An 18,833-nucleotide genomic window follows, 5' to 3' on the forward strand; every position below is an offset into this window, starting at 1 on the left:
AATTTCACCATATATAAAGTTTTTAAAAAGAATGCTTTCATTTATAATGTGTTAATACAGTATAATTCTTTTCAAGGACAGTATTAAGTGGAAGTCGTTTCAGACAAATGTTTAGTACACTCATTCAGTAAGCTTTTGTCAGATTCAAGATACCCCTTTTCTGTGTAGACTGTGTATGTTGTAGTGGGGAAAACACACTCTCCTCGCATTTGCCCAGGTGGTCTGTGATGTATATAACCAGTGGCCTGGACCTGTTTAGTTACTTGTGTTTTTTTAAAGTAAATAAATAAAAAGGTTACTTAATAGAATGAACAGACATTGCCCACAGTAAGCAGATTCAACAGTATTAAATGGTCAAAGTGTAAACAGACATTACTTTGTGTTTAGAGAGTTGTTCTTTGTTTACTGAAGTTCCTAGGCTTGGTTCATGCCATTTAGTATCTCCATTACACTTCCTCTGACATGCTTCAGACGTGTTTTGGTAAATACCCAGGTTAACTGCGTTCTTGGTATAACTTCTGTTAGTGATCGCTTGCTGTAATGGCTGCCCCGAAGTCGGCGCTCCGTGGGTGCTTGTTACCTGGCTCTGTTGCCCCACACGCTTCAGAGTTGCAGTCAGTCTGCTTACATTGCCAGTGAGCCTTCCTCTCTTCGTCTCTAGTTCCCTGTCTTCGGCCTGTGTCGCTTTGGAAATTGTGCTCATAGAGGCAACTTTACCCTCCATCCCAGTAGGGTTTTCTCACTCCTAAACCTTCCAGCCTCTCTGTAGCATAGGGAACTTCAGACTTAATTTCTTTGTCCACACATTAATCCCTTCACTAAATTGTTAGAGGCATTTGTTGCTTTCAGTGCTAGTCTGGAGTCTTCTGTTTTTCTACTTTCTCTTTCTTAACGTGTGGTATGTTTCTGAGTCTTGTGCCCTCTCCCTGTCTCTCTTGCTCCGTCATTGATTGATTCACACGTTAATTGAGCACTATTGTATGCCAGGATACATTGATAAATGACACCCAGTCCTCTCCCTGCAGTAACTCACAGTAAACACTTCGCATTTGACCTCACCCTTTCGATTCTGATTTCTTCCCACTCCCTAGCAGCAACTGTCCTGTCAGCCAGACTCCTTTCTGTTCACACCCTCTCATCCAGGGTGCTCTTGCTGCAGGTTTCTGTTCTCACTGTCCTCTAAGATCTTCTCCTTTTTCATGACCTGCTAGGGAAAAGTCTGCCATTTTCTGAGAATTTTTATTTTCTCCTCGCCCAAAGCAGTCTCTCATTTTTCTAAATTTGTTCTGTTCTCATGCCATTAATAAATTATTTTTCCTCTTAATATTTTATGAATCAATATTCATTTTGTGCCCGTTTAGATGATAACATCTTTAATGGTAGAGACTTTTCTGCTTTACTCTAGTAAATGTCTGTACTCCCCAGATATGTTGGCACACATTTTTGGTTTATAATTAATACTTTTTGACAAGTTTGTTTTCTGAATGTCGACGAACGAGGAGATTTAGTAAAATTGCCATGGTGCATTGAACAGCACATTGTCCCTCGTGAACACGGATTTGCAGTGGCTCTGATTCAGCACACACTGTGTTTGTGCTTGCGTGCTGTGGCCGAGAGATTCTGGCTTTCCTTACATTGATCTAGTAGATACTTGTTTAGAAAGTAGGTCTGTGTGCTTGACCCACGGGCATGCACAGTGGTGTAGGGATTGCCTGAGGGAGCAGGGGCTGGGTGGAAGGGAGCAAAGGGGAAAAATAGGGACGACTGTAATGACATAAACCATAAAGTTTAAAAAAATGATCCAAATTGCTATGAATGTCAAAAACTTTTGATGATGTTTAAAGTTTTAGAATATTGGTAGAAGGTAAAATGAGAAGCTTGTATTTATTCGAATATATCAAAATGCAGATGGTTGGTGGCTGAGGAGCATTTATTTATTTGTGCCCTTAATGTATAAATCTATGTATTATGTACCAGTTTTCCATGACAGGTTAACACGGAGCCATTTTTGGAAAGACTTCAATTGAAATGTGTTCAGGATGTACTTAGAAACGTTTTAGGAAATAGATCAGGCTGACAGGAAACTGTGGAAATGTAGAATTTTTAAAAGCTGGTTGAGAGTGTCTCAAGTGCTAATTTAGGAAGGCATTATCAGTTTATTTCAGGAAAGACACATTTAAAGTCTTCACAAAGAGCTGTTGGGATGTGATGCTATATTGTAAGAGAGAAAGGGCACCGCAGGCATATGCAGTGTTCGGGCCTCTGAGGAAGAGAATCTTGATGGGGTTGTCATTGCCTTTTTCCAACAATGTTTCAGAAAGGTGACAAATGTACCATACAACTGAGGAAAAATTTGTTTCTTTAGAGTTTATGGTCATTTAAAGAATGGTTTTCATGTTTTAAAATAATTTGTAACAAATAATCATTTCTTTCCACTTAAAACATGTGTGTTGTGTTAGAACAATAAATAACTTCTTTAGATACTACACTTCCGGTTGGTATAAAGAGACGGTGTACCTGTATATTATTTTGCCACTGATGGGTTTTCTTAACAATGGGAACATTTGACCTTCCTGCTGATTACCATACAACGGTGGACGTTGGTAAAAACACGAACCTAACAATCACTTCTTCCAGGTTATTTTGTGCCGTGAAGCAACTGCTTAATGGAAGTTTTTAATCTATAAAATAAATTTTCTAATGTTCTCAACTTCAGTGCAATGTTTTGTAATGGAGCTGTCTGAATTATGGTAGACCAGAGCTAGAAGTCAGACCTGGGCTTGCGGATAGATGGGTGTGACTCCCCACTCCCTCTCTGCGCTGCGTGAGGGTTCCCGTGAAGGTTGTGGTTTTCTTTGTGGTGTAGGTGGCTGCAGAAGTTAAGTGCTATTTATGTTTGTTTTGTTTTTTTAAACAGAAAAATGGATTACAGTCATGTTGCTAAGCTCTCATTTTTCTCTTTTCCATTCTAGATTAAAGAGTCTATTGTTGGGGAGATCAGACGGGAAATTGTAAGTGGGCTTTTGGCAGCAGTGTCTTCAAGTAAAGCATCTAACTCTAAGCACGATAGTCATTAAACGGGATGAATAGGTAAATTTACTGAATTTCTTTGTTTAGAGAAATGTAAAATAGTACTTAGCTTTTAATGCTCTGTTTTCTTAGTACACAGATCTCTTTCTTTAATGAAATTTTGAGTTTTAGAATGTGTCTAATACATTATCCTAGAGTATGAAAACCTCATACAACCCCTTCTGAAATGGAAGCAACTCAACTCTCATAATACTAGCCTTCACGGGAGGTTAGGGGCAAAAGTAGGTTTACAATTGTTCATTTGGGAAATAATACAATAATCAATAAATAATAATATAAGAATAAACTGTGTTTTCCATACTCACATCTGTAAATCTTCTTTTGCCCCACCCTGTATTATATCATTTTACTGGATTTTCGTTATAGTAAATAAATGCTAGAATTGGGGAAATCAGGACCTTCAAATCTGATTCTTATTTTGGTTGCATTGGTTATAATAGTATTCAGATGTACAATTTATGGGCCAAGATTTTGAGAATTAATCACAAATTCTTAGTATCTTTCTCAACTTTTGTCTTTTAAAGACGGATATCCCATAGATCCCTATCTATTCATGTCATGATATATGTAGAATTATTTTCTGTGTTTTATTTATTAAAATTAATTACTTTAATTTTATCTCATAGCTCTAGCTACATTTTATAAAATATGTATTAATAGTAATACTTGGTGAATGCCAAAGTCAGTAATACATTTCTGTAGAATAATACCTTTAATGGAACTAAAAATACTCAATAGAATATGAGAAACAAATTTATAATTTGAAAAATATAATATGTAATTTCCACTGTAGAAAATAGGAAAAATATTTTTATAAAGTATTTCATAAAATAACTAATGGTTTTCTTCAAAGCAGGGATAAAAGAATGAACTCTCAAGAGGACGTATAGATATCACAATAGGATCTTGTTTATATATATAAATATTGCTTATATTATATATAATGTGTTTACATTTATAAATAATGTATATACTATTTATATATAGTTAGAGAGTATTCTCATTTCACTTTTAAAGATCTTTTTAATAATAATATTTGAAAGATGGTTAATGTTCACTTTTTCTTTTTTAAGGTTAGCATGGACCATATTAGCTGTGTAATATTAGAGTTATCAACGACATACACTGGTGGAGGTGTTATTTCTGCTTCAGAAGATACTTGCTGCTGAGCTGGGCTGCTGTATTCAGCGTACAATGTTTATTTCTTCTATGCATATCTTTTTAAAAAACATACATAGAAACTTAGGCACTTTGCTTACTTTATTTCTTTTCTAAATTATCAAAACTGTAGCCATTTGAAAAGCCTAATATTTATTTGTATGTCAAGTGTTTTCCAATCAATTCCCTATGTAGAATTAATTTTAAAACTTGAAAACTTCAGACTTAACCAACGTATAAATAACATATTTCTGCAGAGTGGCTTTCTTAAACACTGACCTCTATGAGGTATTTACTGTGCAATAACTGATTCATGTTTTGAGAGCTTGAAACAAATAATGATTTTTCTCTCTACTGCTATTCATTAGTGTCACTTCCAAGAAGAAAAATTGTTCTGTTGTGAAAATTTACTATTAGTTCTTAAGGAAGTTACTAATAGCAGTGGGATAGAATTCTCATATGAGGTTTCTTACAACTACTTAACGTTCTTACACTGTAAGCATTGTTCCTTCACCCAAGACAAATGTAATTTTATTATAGCTTATGTAGTAGTTTTCTTTTGGAAGTGTGCCTTACATTAAACACTATGTACTTTTTGCATTGTCCAGACTTCTTTACTGTAAGGAGATGTTTCTTCTTCTGTCTTTTAGACAAAATAGTAGATAGAGAATTGCCAAAATAATGGGGCCTGTGACTTGAATGGGTAGAAATAAGCTTTTTTTTTTTTTTCAAAATAGAAGTAATTTAGATTTGTTCTCCTTATAATAGATGGTTTTAGTTCAGTTTCAACCATTGAGAACTTTGTTTTTATGGAAAAAAGAGGAAGATGGTTTCCTATTTGGTTATATATGTGTTAAATAAAAGTGTAAAGTAACAACCAAATGTTATTAGAATTATTCCTTTAGCATTTATAATTTTTGACTCTTTGTGTGAAACTTTAATCAAAAGTGGTTGAAGTGTTAACATTCATTGAAAAACCATCTAAAAGGTTTATAAATGTTTGAATTATCACACAAAGGCTGATTTCTAAAAAAATTAAAACAATAAAGTATTTATTTTGCATAAAATGTTTTTAGTGATTTCTTTTCTGGAACTACAGCAAAATGAAATTTGATTAGATCTGATGAGTAACAAATAAGGTCCAAAAGGGTTACAGCATGCAACCTAATAGGTTGATAGTCTCTCTTCCTGAAGAAGCTACAGTGCAGTTTGGACCAGACCACCCTGGAGAAAGAGTACCCTAATGCTGCTTGCTCTCATCTATTTCTGTGGTCTTAATGATTGCCATCTGAGGCCAAATAAAACTTTGCTTTAAAATATACTGGTGGACTATTTTTTAAAAAAAGACATAAAACTGTTATCTTATTCTTTGGTCGAATTATTCAGCAACTTAATTAGTTGATTCTAATAACAGTAATGATATGGATAAACCGAACACCTTGTGTTAATAGTAGTATAGGCATCAATGTTTTTCACTCAGCTTTGTAGCTGCTTTTAGTTCATTTCTGACAGTACAAGATACCCAGAATTTGCTAGTCAAAATTAGAGATACAACCGTTGCAATAAAAGGCTGAGTCAATGGGCAAATCACTTAATAGTACACAAATAAAATGAATTCAACAGTATTAGAGTTTCATCTTTCCTCTCTGCATTTTAAACCTTGTGCACTTGAACCATTGAAGATTGCTATACTGAAGCCACCATGCTAGCTGCTATGTAGAAATGAATGAGAGATACTTACCTGGCAGAGGAGATACTATGGTCACAAAGATGGTTTTCCCAGGGTGAAGTTTATCCCTTGCATTCCAGATGTGCTGACCCCCACAATTGCCCCAAATACGGAAGACTCGACTGTAATTTGTGGTAGTGGGGGACTGTGTTCACGCTCTCTCCTAGGGAAAAAAAATGAATGAGAGGGTCTACGGACTAGGTGGGAGGACAAGGTGTATTTTTATTTATGGGTAACTTTGGAAGCACTGAGTGAATAGAATGAAGAATAAAAAGAATTCGAGAGCCTATCCTTGAGTGGTCAGAGAAGTCTAAAGATACGTGGTTTGAGTAAAGTCTTAACGGGAAATGGAAGGCATGGGGTTCGAGTGGTCAATGACATTAGCGAAGACTGTCCAGAATGCATAAACTCCGTTTGAATTACTATGTGCATCATGAAAGGAATGTTTTTAAGAACCCAGGTTGTCTGTAGCTTCTGCATAGCATGCTGAGGGCCTAAATGAAGAAGGCACAGAAGAAAAAGTACCTCGCAGTGGTGATTTGGACGTTGGGAGTCACTGAAGGATGATAAACCATTGTCAATAATGGGCAGCTTCTTAGACTTGAAATATGTATTATTCCTCTAAGAATATTGTGTTGAATTTCAGTAACAGTTAAAATATGTGTTACATCAGTGAAGGCTATTTGCTCAGCTGGCCATCTTCAACTATTTTTTTTAAAGACTGTTTTCGGAGCAGTTTTAGGCTTATGGCATACTTCAACTTTTCAAAAGGAAAATAATGCATGGAAAATAATGTGACGAAAAAGTATGTTTGGGGAATTCCTGCAGATACATACTGCCCATGCCCCTCACCTGCCCAAATGGAAGCGGTGCCGGTGGAAGAGAAGCGTGAAAACAAGAAGCACAGATTCTCTCTTTTCTTTTCTTTTTCCACTACTGGGAACAAAGGATTTATACCAGTTCTAGGAAGAGGGAAGAGGAAATATTCTATCTTGTAAGGAAAGCTAAGGATCTAAATTTTGTTATACACAAAATATACTGTTATATACAACTACTGACATCATTTATGAGCATATTGAAAGTATTTAATTAGCACTTATTCTGATTGTATTCTAAATATATAAAGTTAAGTTGTCATGTCTAATTAATAGCTCCTCTCCTATGCAGTTTTTAAATTTCTATTTATTACAGTTAAGTCGGGCCCTTTGCTTTGTTTTCGTTGTTCTCATGATCGCAGCTGATGCTGATAGTCATACTGAATAATCGCTTCCATACACAGTGTCAGTGTGCTGAACAGGAAATTGGAAATGTACTCAAAGATTAACTTAGCAACCAAATATCAGGGTCCATTTCTCTTGTATGTTTTTTGGTACCCCAAAGGAGACTAAATCTTTTGTGAACAAATATTAACTAGCTTACTTGCTTCATTCACTCACTGAATTTTACTGGATATCCTTAGAACACAGGTGGCAAACACAAGGCCCACAGGCCATATTCGGCCCTCCACCTTGTTTTATCTGGCCTGGCACCTTGTTTCTACCTGGCGGCAGCGCTGAGCTCCTTGCTCCTAGTTAAGGAGTAAATGAATACGGTCCTAAAATTACATCTGGCCCTTTGAAGGCAACTGCAAGGCTGATGTGGCCCCTGGTGAAAATGAGTTTGACACCCCTGCCTTAGAAGATAGACATATAAAGAGATTGAACAACATGTTCTAAGGAAAGGTAAATACGTTGTTTAGAACTTTGAAGAATCTATTTGCGAGTTAGATTGTCTCTCTTTGGTAGCAACACATAGAAGAGCAGGTTTTCCTGTCAGGTGCTTTGAAGGAGAAATGTGTTAAGCAGAAAAAGGACATTTTATCTCTAAGGAGATATCATCTTAGAGAAAACTTTCATTATAGCCCAAAGTTCAAAATAAAGAACAATTGTAAGCACAGCACATGGAAGGAAACGAAGGACAAGGGAAACTACCTAAGTCCTTACAGAAGCGAGCAGTAGTCAAGAGAGGCCTGTGTGGCAGCAATACGAGCTTGAACAAAGAGCTGCTTTGTTGTTAATGGTAGCAGGCAATAAGTCTATACTGTGTTGACTGGACATTGAGACAATGCAAAGACAGTCTGAGTCAACCAGTCAAGAACAAGAGTGAGACCCAAAAAGGAAAGAACTAGCTCTGGAGATGCTGCAGAAAGAGATCAGCTGTAACTCGGAATTTGTTTCTGTCATTGGTATTTGGAGTTGCTTACCATTCCCTCGGGGAAGGGATTAGTGATTAAAAATAGTTCCACCTGTGCCGACCACATTGTAATTCCCTATTTGTATTCTCAGGTTAATTGTTTAGTAAATCCATCCACAGATGATTCATGTATTGTTCCAGTACATTACAAATAATTCCTTTTATTTATCCAGTCCCAAAGTGGAAAAAATATCTCTTGAGGTATTTCGAAGGAGATTATCTGATGAGTCATTTCACAAACATCACAATTTTGTGTCTGGGCAGAGATTGCTCTTGATTGAATCACAAGTGGTCATCAGATAAATCTCAGTTATGAATGTTTTCCTTTGTGTTCGGTTAGAAAGTACTTATATCATTATTGACCTTTTGAGACATGTGAAATAAGATCACTCACATAAACCTTTGAATAAAAAACAGAATGTGTTTAACCAGGTCTCATCAGTCTGTGAGGACACGTGGGATTGCATTAATGATGATAGACGTGTTTTTAAATCTTTTCCCATCGCTTGTTGAGGCATATTGTCTCCCAAATCTCGTACATTTACACTGAGGGGATCCCCACGAGTTATTCATGAACCTTCATGACTGTTTTTATCTATCAATCCCAAGTGATTTCCTCTTCACAGTTATATTCATTAAACATACATTTAATGAACAGCCGTTGAGTACAAAGCACTACTGACAAAGTTAATATTTGTATGATCTTATTTTACTATTTGCTAATTCTGCTAGCATTTGAGTCAAGTTTTTTTTTTATGATTCACAAAAGAGAGTTTTTATTTCGGTGCAATTTATTGTTGTTTTTGTTGTCTTTCAATTGCTCTATGGGAAGCCAAAAGCAGATCACAAATGCCGTCACAATTCTGTCAGGTATAATCCTAAACGTTTTCTTAGAGTGGATATTAATTTACTGGAAGAATCTTAGTTTGATCCATTCTGCCTGTGATGTCCATAATGGGAAAGGAAAAAAAATGAAACAGCCTGTATCGTGTGAGATGTTTTACTTCTTTAAAATCTATATACAGATTTTGACAGAAATTATTTGTAAAGAAGCACAATAACAGTGAAGAAAACTTCATCCATGATCAGAAATTATGTGGGCTATAAAACACAGTTGAAGTATCACTCACAATTTCTCTAAACTAGGCTTAACCTCCCAAAGATTTTAGATTTGTGTCTCCCCATAGGTAAATTCCTTTTATTTTTAAAGAAATCCAACCTGGATTTCTTTTTAAAAGAACACCCTGGAACTCGATGTGAAACATCAGTGAAACAGATTATCGTCCATTTACAAAACACCTTGGTTAATGGATTAGCTGAATTATAGCAATGCTGGCAGCAAAGCAACTTCCCTTAAAGTACTTAATAATTTCCAATTAATAGCAGACATAAAGGGAAAGAGGAGAAGGCAGTGGGGGAATCAGTAATAGCCTAAATTGAAGTCTTTTGGTGAGGAAATATTTCTATGATGGAAAAACTCTAACCGCAGATACCGTTAGAGTAATATGGATTTCTTCCATAGTATGTTCTCAATTTCGGCATTTTCTGTCTGCTTTTTCCTTTCTTACCTCTCTTTCTACAAGACCTAGAAATTATTTCCTTATGGAGAGATTTCTGCTCTGATAATATTATTTTCCTCCTTAAATCTGTGCATTATATTATCTGATAGAGCTGGATAAAAATGTCATATTTTGCCAACATATGTCCCTTTCAATGTCATTCTAGTCTGAACCCTGTTAAATTTTGGGACTTTAGATTGTACAGAACAAGTTCATTCTTATGTGATCTGGCTTTGAGTCTTTACCCAGTTTGCTAAAAACCAAAGACATCTATGTTCACTTCTTCTTACAAGAGGATATTGCTAAAATACATAAAACTGAAGGGAGTGGAAGATGTTAACATAAGTGGCCCCGTCTAGAAGCAGACAGGCCTCTGCTCCAGGCGGAGCTCTGCTACTTTCTTGAGTTAGCCTCACTGTCCTGAAAATAACAATAGCACCTACCTCTGGTGTATTTAGAGAATTAATAAGGTGTAGTAAGGGCATTTAGCATGCTGCATAGCATATGATAAGAGCTCAATAAATATTAGCTATTGCAAGAGATAGTAATAATGATAATAGAAGACAAAGCAAAAAGTTATAGCAGTGAATTAAAGTATCCAGAAGACAGACCATATTGATTATCTGAGTCAAATATAAGTGAAAATACAGTTGATATTATTCCAACTTTACATTAAATAAACCACTAACTATCAAAATTGTGTGGTTTGTCCTGCCTAAGCTTTATTTAATTCAGAAAAGTTCAATATTAGATATATTTGTCAGAAGATATATTTGTTTATCTTTTCTATTATTTTTTTAAATTTTTTATTGTTATTCAATTACAGTTGTGTGCCTTTTCTCCCCATCCCTCCACCCCACTCCAGCCGAACCCCCCTCCCTCCCCCACCTCCATCCTCCCCCTTGATTTGGTCCATGTGTCCTTTAAAGTAGTTCCTATAATCCCCTCTCCTCACTGTCCCCTCCCCACTCCCCCCTGCCCATTGTTACATTGTTCTTAACTTCAATGTCTCTGGTTATATTTTGTTTCCTTTTTTCTTCTATTTATTATGTTCCAGTTAAAGGTGAGATCATATGGTATTTGTCCCTCACCGTCTGGCTTATTTCACTTAACATAACACTCTCCAGTTCTATCCATGCTGTTGCAAAGGGTATAAGCTCCTTCTTTCTCTCTGCTGCGTAGAATTCCATTGTGTAAATATACCATAGTTTCTCGATCCACTCATTTGCTGATGGGCACTTAGGTTGTTTCCAGTACTTGGCTATTGTAAATTGTGCTGCTATGAACATTGGGGTGCACAGGTTCTTTTGGATTGGTGTTTCAGGGTTCTTAGGGTATAATCCCAGCAGCAGAATTGCTGGGTCAAAGGGCAGTTCCATTTTTAGTTTTCTGAGGAAATTCCATACTGTTTTCCACAGTGGCCTCACCAGTCTGCATTCCCACCAACAGTGCACTAGGGTCCCCTTTTCTCCCCATCCTCTCCAACATTTGTTTGTTGATTTGTTTATGTTGGCCACTCTGACTGGTGTGAGATGGTACCGCATTGTGGTTTTAATTTGCATCTCTCTGATGGCTAGTGATGCTGAGCATCTTTTCATATGTCTCTGGGCCCTCTGTATGTCTTCCTTGGAGAAGTGTCTGTTCAAGTCCCTTGCCCATTTTTTAATTGGGTTGTTTATCTTCCTGGAGTGGAGTCGTGTGAGTTCTTTATATATTTTGGAGATCAGGCCCTTGTCTGAGGTATCATTAGCAAATATGTTTTCCCATACTGTTGGTTCTCTTTGTAATTTGGTGCTGTTTTCTTTAGCCATGCAGAAGCTTTTTATTTTGATGAAGTCCCATTTGTTTATTCTTTCCTTTATGTCCTTTGCTTTAGGGGACATGTCTGTGAGGATGTTACTGCATGGAACATCTGAGATTTTCCTGCCAATGTTTTCCTCAAGGATTTTTATGGTGTTACGACTTATATTTAAGTCTTTTATCCATCTTGAGTTTATTTTTGTGTGTGGCGTAAACTGGTGATCAAGTTTCAGTTTTTTGCACGTAGCTGTCCAGATCTCCCAACACCATCTGTTGAAGAGGCTGTTTTTGCTCCATTTTATGCTCCTGCCTCCTTTGTCAAATATTAATTGACCGTAAAGACTTGAGTTTATTTCTGGGCTCTCTGTTCTGTTCCATTGGTCTATGTGCCTGTTTTTATGCCAGTACCAGGCTGTTTTGATGACAGTGGCCTTGTAATACAGTTTGATATCAGGTATTGTGATCCCTCCTGCTTTGTTCTTTCTCAAAATTGCTGCAGCTCTATTATTTTTAAGAATATACTTAATTGGCACCCCAATAGAAGGTTAACCAGGGTAATTGCCAAGGATGAGATGGAAGCATTACTCTGTATCTTTTGAAGGACCTGAATGAAGCTTCAGAAAACTGGAATCCTCATTTTTGACTAGCTGTAGCCCTTTATTGTTATTTTTATAAAAACATCATTGACAATGGCATTCTCTTAGCATTAATCTCCTGCTTCTTTTTCTTTAATTCTTATTTTAAAAAATAATGAACAACTGAGTCGAGCTTTGAACACCCTCTAAGCAGAGATTCTCAGCTGGGCAAGGACAACGATCAGAATGTGTGCTTGTGCGTGTGTGTCAATGCACGCAGAATGGGTGGGTGTGTTCTTTCTGTTCAGTTTTATAAGTTTTCATTTGGAAAAATATTGCTTCAAAATACAAACTACAGAAAACAGTCCTTACATTTTCTGAACTGGTGAGGTATGGGTTAAAAAAAAAGTTGAGAAAAAATTGACCAAGAAATTAAGCCAATTTTATCACCAATATAGAAGTACTACAAATGAAATGTACAGAGTGCCTTCTAATTATTTACTTCTGAGGGGTGCTCCTATGCAGAATATCAGAGTTCTAATTGATATGTATCAGCCGAGTGATTTCCAAGTTAATGTAATTCTGAAAGACAGTCTGAAGTTAAATAAATATTGCCGATAATTTGTACAACAATATTTAAGGCACCACAATGGGACAGTCAGCGCCTTCTCTCCAGGGGGAAGAATGTACAGCTCTGGCTCAGGAGGATGCTGAGGGACTGACACTTACTTAGCTATGACTTTTGTATCTTAGAGACTGAAAATCAGGAAGTGTGGACATCAGTATGGCATGCCCTTGACATCTCATTACAGGCAAGAAAAAGAAGAGACCCTTTTGAGAAGTGATGGCCACTGCCAACTTCCCGGTTTCTTCTTTAAACAAGGAACATTTAGATAGTGCCACGGTACTCTGGTACAGTGCAAGAAAAACATCCCATAGGCCGAAGGTGGTTCTTTCCATCCCACCTATTTTATAGTTACTGGTACAAAACCTCATAGTTATCTCTTTAAAAAAATTAAAGGATTTCTAAGTAATGATGATGCCAATCTATAAAAGTAACTATAAAAAGAACTTATAATATTCATAAAAAGTCCCTGACTTGGCAGTTAGGTATTTGTTAAACTACCTAACTTCTCTTCAAGAAAAAATGTGTGAACAGTTGTATAGACTTGATTTTTTTAACTGATAGATTCTAAGCACCCAAACATACATTTATAGATTATGTCATGTTGTTTCTTTCCCTTCAAAAGAATATTACATACAAAGATTATGTCATCTGAAACATTAGCCATTTTAGATTACTTTTCACATTTTTCCTCTGTTGAAATAGCTAAGTAACAGCCCTACCAAATTTCCAGCTCTGCTTAGCAAATCTTGATTGTCTTTTTTATTCCAGGTACCTTGCTGCTTTCCACCAAGTCCTGATGGTCCAATTCTTTCATATCGAGTAACCTTCACTGCTAATATCTCAGTTCAGGTCCTCTAACTTCTTGCCTGAGATATCGCACTGTTTCTGCCTAGGCTTTCCTGCCTATAGCAGTTCATCTGAAGTCCAAGTTCCCCCTATCGTTGGAATGATTGTGCTGCATGCAAATATGATTCTGTTGCCCCTGCACCTCTGTTGCTCAAAGACTTCCAATGACTCCCCATTGTTTTTGAGTTAGTCTCTTTTTACATCTCCATCTGTGATTGGACTATCCCCCAAATATTAATTTCTGTATGCAGTTCTTTTTTAGTCAGTTTATCAGATTATGTTTTCCAAAGACAGTCCTGAAATATGTCCTGACCCACATATTCTTCAAAACCTTGCAACCTTCCCCATCAAGAGCCAAAGTTTGTATCTCTTTCCCTTACAGCTTGTTGAAACTTTATGGCTGCTTCAGACAACAGAGTGTAGTAGAAGTGATTACCTGTGATTTTCAGGTAAGGGTAGGATGTAAAAAGTGCCATGCACTGCCTTTTGCTTCTTTCCTGGTGCTTGATCTCAGAACCCAGCCCCCATGCTGTCAGGAGGGCCAAAAGACCTAGGAGGGAGAGGCCTAATATGGAGAAGAACAGAAACTTCAGCCTTTGGGCCTGGCTGACCTCCCAGCCAATGAACAGCATCAAATTCCCCGCCATGTGAGAACGATATCCTGAATGTGGATTCTCCAGTTGCCAGGTGAGCCACACCACATGATGCCACATAGAGTTGGGACAGGTTGTCCTTGCTGAGCCCCACCCAAATTACAGATTCATGGACAAAATTAGTGATTGTTGTTGCTTTAAGCTGCTAAATTTGGGGGGTTAATGTATGCCTGTATCGATAGGTAATTGGTACTATTTTTAAAAAATTTGTATTTATTGATAGAAACATCAATTTGTTGTTCCACTTATATGTACATTCTTTGGTTGATTCTCGTATGTGCCTGCACCGTGGATCAACATTGGTGTGTTGGCACAATGTTCTAAACCAACTGAGCTATCCAGCCAGGGCCAGTAATTGCTACTAATTTTGGTACCTACAAATGGAATGTTGCCATAACAAAAACCTCAACTGTGGCATTGGCTTCGCAATGGTACTGTGGGAAGAAGTTGGAGTGGTGTCGAAGAGACTGGGAAAGCCAAAAGGGTCTCAAGTAGAGTGTTAGTGGAAGGCTAAAATACCTTGAGGAGGCCGTCAGAAAAGCCTGAAAGGAAAATATTATTGAAAACTGAAGGAAGGGGACCCTAATTAGGTGATGGCAGAGAGTTTGTCAAAACAGTCATCTGTGGAAATGTGGCAAGGAGGAAAGGTACCTAATAAACTCAGTGATCTAGTTAAGGAGATTTCCAGACAGAATATTCAAAGTGCCACTTGATTTTTCCCTCATTGTTTGTAATAAAATGTGAGGAGACAGAGAGAGAGATGAGCTAAAGAATAAATCATTAAACATAAAAGAATCAGAACTCTCTGGGTTTGAAATAAAATTATTTCTCTAAAAACAATTATTAAATTGAATAATGGCTTCTGAAAAAGATCAAATCCAGGATGAATCTCTAAGCTCTTTAAAAATCTTAGTGCCTACCTGGCCACCTCATTTTTGTTAAAAATAAGGCTTCTGATATGTTAAGGGTGTTCTACTCTTCATATTTCATTGCAAACACAGTACTTTTCTTGATTGTGGATGCTAATTGTGTTACTAAATTTGGTGTGACTGAAAAATTATATAAATATCTTTAGTCATAAATCCCAGAACAAAGAAATTACAGTACTAACTCCCTCTGTTAGGGACAGTTCATTGGTTATGGGAAATAAAGGAGGAAATAAATATCCTATTAAGAGTGGCCAGCAGAAGCAGTAAGGACAGAATCCTGTTTCCTTTTATTCACATCAGTTATGTTCAGTTTAAGGTGGTGAATTAGAGTTTAAATGGTTCCCTTTTAAATACTTCCCTTTGGTTCTGGCATTAGGGAATTGGAAGCTGGTGTCACAGCTCATACATATTTGGGATTGTCTCCCACCCTGTGGGGAGTGTGTGTCCCCCCAGGCAGCCTGCCTCTGCAGCGGAGACAGTAAGGAAGCAAGTACCAGTTAAGCTGCATTCCTTGTGAAACAATCTAATTATGGCGAGCCCAAAGCCATTAGCCCTGGTCTTAAATTCCAGAGTAAAATGTTCACAGGGTGAAATGGAAAATCATCAGCAGTTCGTTCTTTTCTCTGTCATCTTGTTTATGGAAAACCTAAATGTGCGAATGAGCTTCCCTTGTTCATGCTTCCCAAGCTTTGGTGGAGACATACATGGAATTCAACCCAGTGAGTTTGCATTTCGATGCAAGTTCTATAGGAATGGCTTTCTATTCTAAACAACTAGTCACTTTTTCTGATTTCAACCTCATTTCTTTACAAGGAAACAAACCCAATTTGATCAAATCATTAATTTAAGACCTAATGTTGAGTGATGGCGGAATTTCACTTCTTAGTTGTCTGTCATTTGACTAGTCCAGTTTGGATGATTTAAGAGAGTCGATGTCTGTCAGATGTTTATTGCTCATTTACTCTGGCAGGATAACTTTTTCACTCGAACTTATGCTTATTTCCTTAGCACTTTTCTCACTCCAATAAGAAGACACTAGCCAAAACCTACACTTCCTTGCTTCAGGGTTATGATGCAAGGCTGCTTCCCTGACACTGAAGAAGAGAGGCAGCTGTCCTGGACTCTGTGCTCCAGATGGCTCCACTGTGGCCCTCATCTTTTGACTTTTGGGGAGAAAACCCACTACCCCCCCATGACATAACTACAACCATTCCCTATGAGGATCCATGGAGAGAGGGGTATGGTGCAGGATGCGTGTTGTCAGACCAGACGCCGACTGTTCAACTATGATCATTTTTATAGAACATGGGCTTTTATAGAAGGATTTTTCTGCAGAAAGAAGACCATACACCCTTTATCTAGAGACAACTTTTGTGGACTTTGAAGTTCATATAAAAGGAACCAGTCTTGTCCTATCACTAGATCAGAAGGAAGTTGGGAACTCTAGAAAAAGGATGATGGCCAAAAGAATTTGGGGATTTTTTAAGTCTGTAGTTTTCTTATTTTTCTTTTCATGTTCATCTGTTTTCCTAAAATGAACATCTGTTACACACATACATTGAAAAAGAACTGTGTACTTCTCTTGGGGGTCAGCTAATGAGGCTGTACCCAGTGTTTAAACATTCTTGGGAGATAGACTAAGGGAAAGTGGGGACAAGACACTGGTCTGTCGAGAGCAGGGATTCCCATGGAGGTTGACTAATCCTGTGACACAAGTGAGGTGAGTTTTTAACTCATTCATTGTGAATTAAATGTGCAAAAATGTAGATTTTTATTTCCCTAAATCCTGTGATTGCTCGCCATCTCTTGCACTAGATGCTCATCGAATTATAATTTTCAAAAAATTAAAAACATGAGTCTTCTAAAAATGTAAAATAGCAAATGTCAAAGATGGATTTAGTTAATTACTGAGGCAACCAGAGGAGTGATAAAGTTAATTAAAAAATGTACTGGACAAATAGAAATATTATCATTGAAAAAAAGAATACCAGAATAAGATTGTTACATTGAAATTTAAAACCTTATGTTTTAATCTTTTTGACTATACAGAAACCATTTACACATCTACAGAATGAAATTCATTTGCAATGCTATTGGACAAAAATATTTGAAATATTATCAGTTTTCTATAAGTTAATATTTACTTTTTTACAGTTGTAAGATACCCTAATTCATGAAAATAGGAAGTCAAAACAAAACTATATAGCTATAAGTAATAAATCTTTCGCTTATTCCCAATTTGGGATTTTTCTTTTTATGATAGAAATATACTTAATTATATTTTCTCTCAAAATGAGAAATATAGAGTGGTTCCTCCTGAGTTATGACTCCAATAAGGGAGTGAAATTATGACACAAATATTTTGGTATTTTTTAATGTAAAGCTAAAAACTAATATTGATGCAATTATTTTTTTATTTTAAAAGTGTGTTTGGAAATCAAAATAAAATAATCAATAAAATAAAATGCTTAATAAATTTGAAAACAAAGCTTAAGAAACATTACACATCATAAATATAAAAGTAAACTTATAAAAATACAAATGTCACCCATTTTGTCACTCTAGTGTACCACATAAAATGTAAGAAAAAATATTATATCAAAAACTCATACAATGCTGAAAGTTTAATATTATAAGAAATAATATTTAGTTTTTAATTACAATTAGGAAAATAAAGCCCCGGAATACTGGAATAGTTATGCAAGTCTGCCGCTGTATAAATTGATACAGACACTGCAAAGGGTTTTTGGCTTTTAATTAGTTGATGTAATGTGAAGTGTTCACTCTACATTGAGGGTTGTTTGGAGATGTAAAAGGATGCTTTCTAAATGAGGACACTATTGCTTAATGCAAAATTTTAAAGGAATGTCATGACTCGGGAATGTCTCAAGATATAAATGATACGGATTCCATATCCTTCCCCTTAACACTGACTGCCGTTAAGATTTTCTCTTTAATACTGGTTTTCAGCAATTTGCTTATAATTTGCTTTATTATGGTTTGAGTTTCCTAGATGAGATTCTTGCAGCTGTAGGTTTATATATATATAAATAAATATTTAATATAACATATATAATTTTTGATATTATTTCTGAGGTCCCTGTGCTGCTCTCCCCCCATGTCATCACTCTGTGCTTCATTTTGGATATTTCTATGTCTGTGTCTTCAAGTTGATGGATTCCCCCCTTGTAGTATCTAATCTGCTGTTAATATCATTCGGTAAAATGTTCAATTCCAGTATTACATTTTCATCTCTAGAATTTTCACTTGGTTCATTTCATATCTTTTATTTCTCTCTTCCCTGTGTTTCTGTTTTTCTTTGAATCTTTGAACCTATCTATTTACATTATTTATAATAGCTGTTTTATAGTATCTGCTCATTCCGCCATGTCTGTGTCATTTGGGGGATTATTTCTATTAACTAATTTATCTCTTAGTTATGGGGTATATTTCCCTGCCCCATCATGTGACCAGTTATGTTTTTAATTCTGATTTTATGTCATTGAGCACTGGATTTTGTGGTATTCCCTTAAAGCGGATACCACTCTGCCAGGGGAAACTGCCTGCAGATCAGCTTGGTCCTTTTGAGGCTTGCCTTTCCATTTTTCATATGGGTCTATAGCAGCCTTTAATT

At 36.5% G+C, this 18,833-nt stretch overlaps 1 protein-coding gene, 1 long non-coding RNA gene and 1 other non-coding gene across 6 annotated transcripts in view; all 3 read left to right on the forward strand.

Moving 5' to 3' along the window:
• ITPRID2 (ITPR interacting domain containing 2) overlaps positions 1-5,315 on the forward strand; it is a 36,475-nt gene extending 31,160 nt beyond the window's left edge. For 3 of the 4 annotated variants that reach the window (XM_053918825.1, XM_053918827.2, XM_053918826.2), the window contains exons 17-18: positions 2,973-3,090; positions 4,164-5,315. In XM_053918825.1, coding sequence (XP_053774800.1) covers positions 2,973-3,077 — 105 coding nt within the window. In that variant the 3' untranslated portion in view covers positions 3,078-3,090; positions 4,164-5,315. The remainder of the gene's footprint in view (positions 1-2,972; positions 3,091-4,163) is intronic. The other variant, XM_053918828.2, reaches the window with a different exon arrangement.
• A 666-nt stretch (positions 5,316-5,981) lies between these two features.
• Positions 5,982-6,143, forward strand: LOC112305854 (U1 spliceosomal RNA). The gene has a single exon (XR_002974870.2). It is a non-coding gene; the product is annotated as a U1 spliceosomal RNA (small nuclear RNA).
• A 5,918-nt stretch (positions 6,144-12,061) lies between these two features.
• LOC139440704 (uncharacterized) lies at positions 12,062-17,687 on the forward strand. The gene is made up of 2 exons (XR_011650890.1): positions 12,062-14,304; positions 16,208-17,687. It is a non-coding gene; the product is annotated as an uncharacterized lncRNA (long non-coding RNA).
• Positions 17,688-18,833: the final 1,146 nt, after the last annotated feature.

This window comes from Desmodus rotundus, chromosome 2, assembly GCF_022682495.2.
Source record: "Desmodus rotundus isolate HL8 chromosome 2, HLdesRot8A.1, whole genome shotgun sequence".
Classification (NCBI taxonomy): domain Eukaryota; kingdom Metazoa; phylum Chordata; class Mammalia; order Chiroptera; family Phyllostomidae; genus Desmodus; species Desmodus rotundus.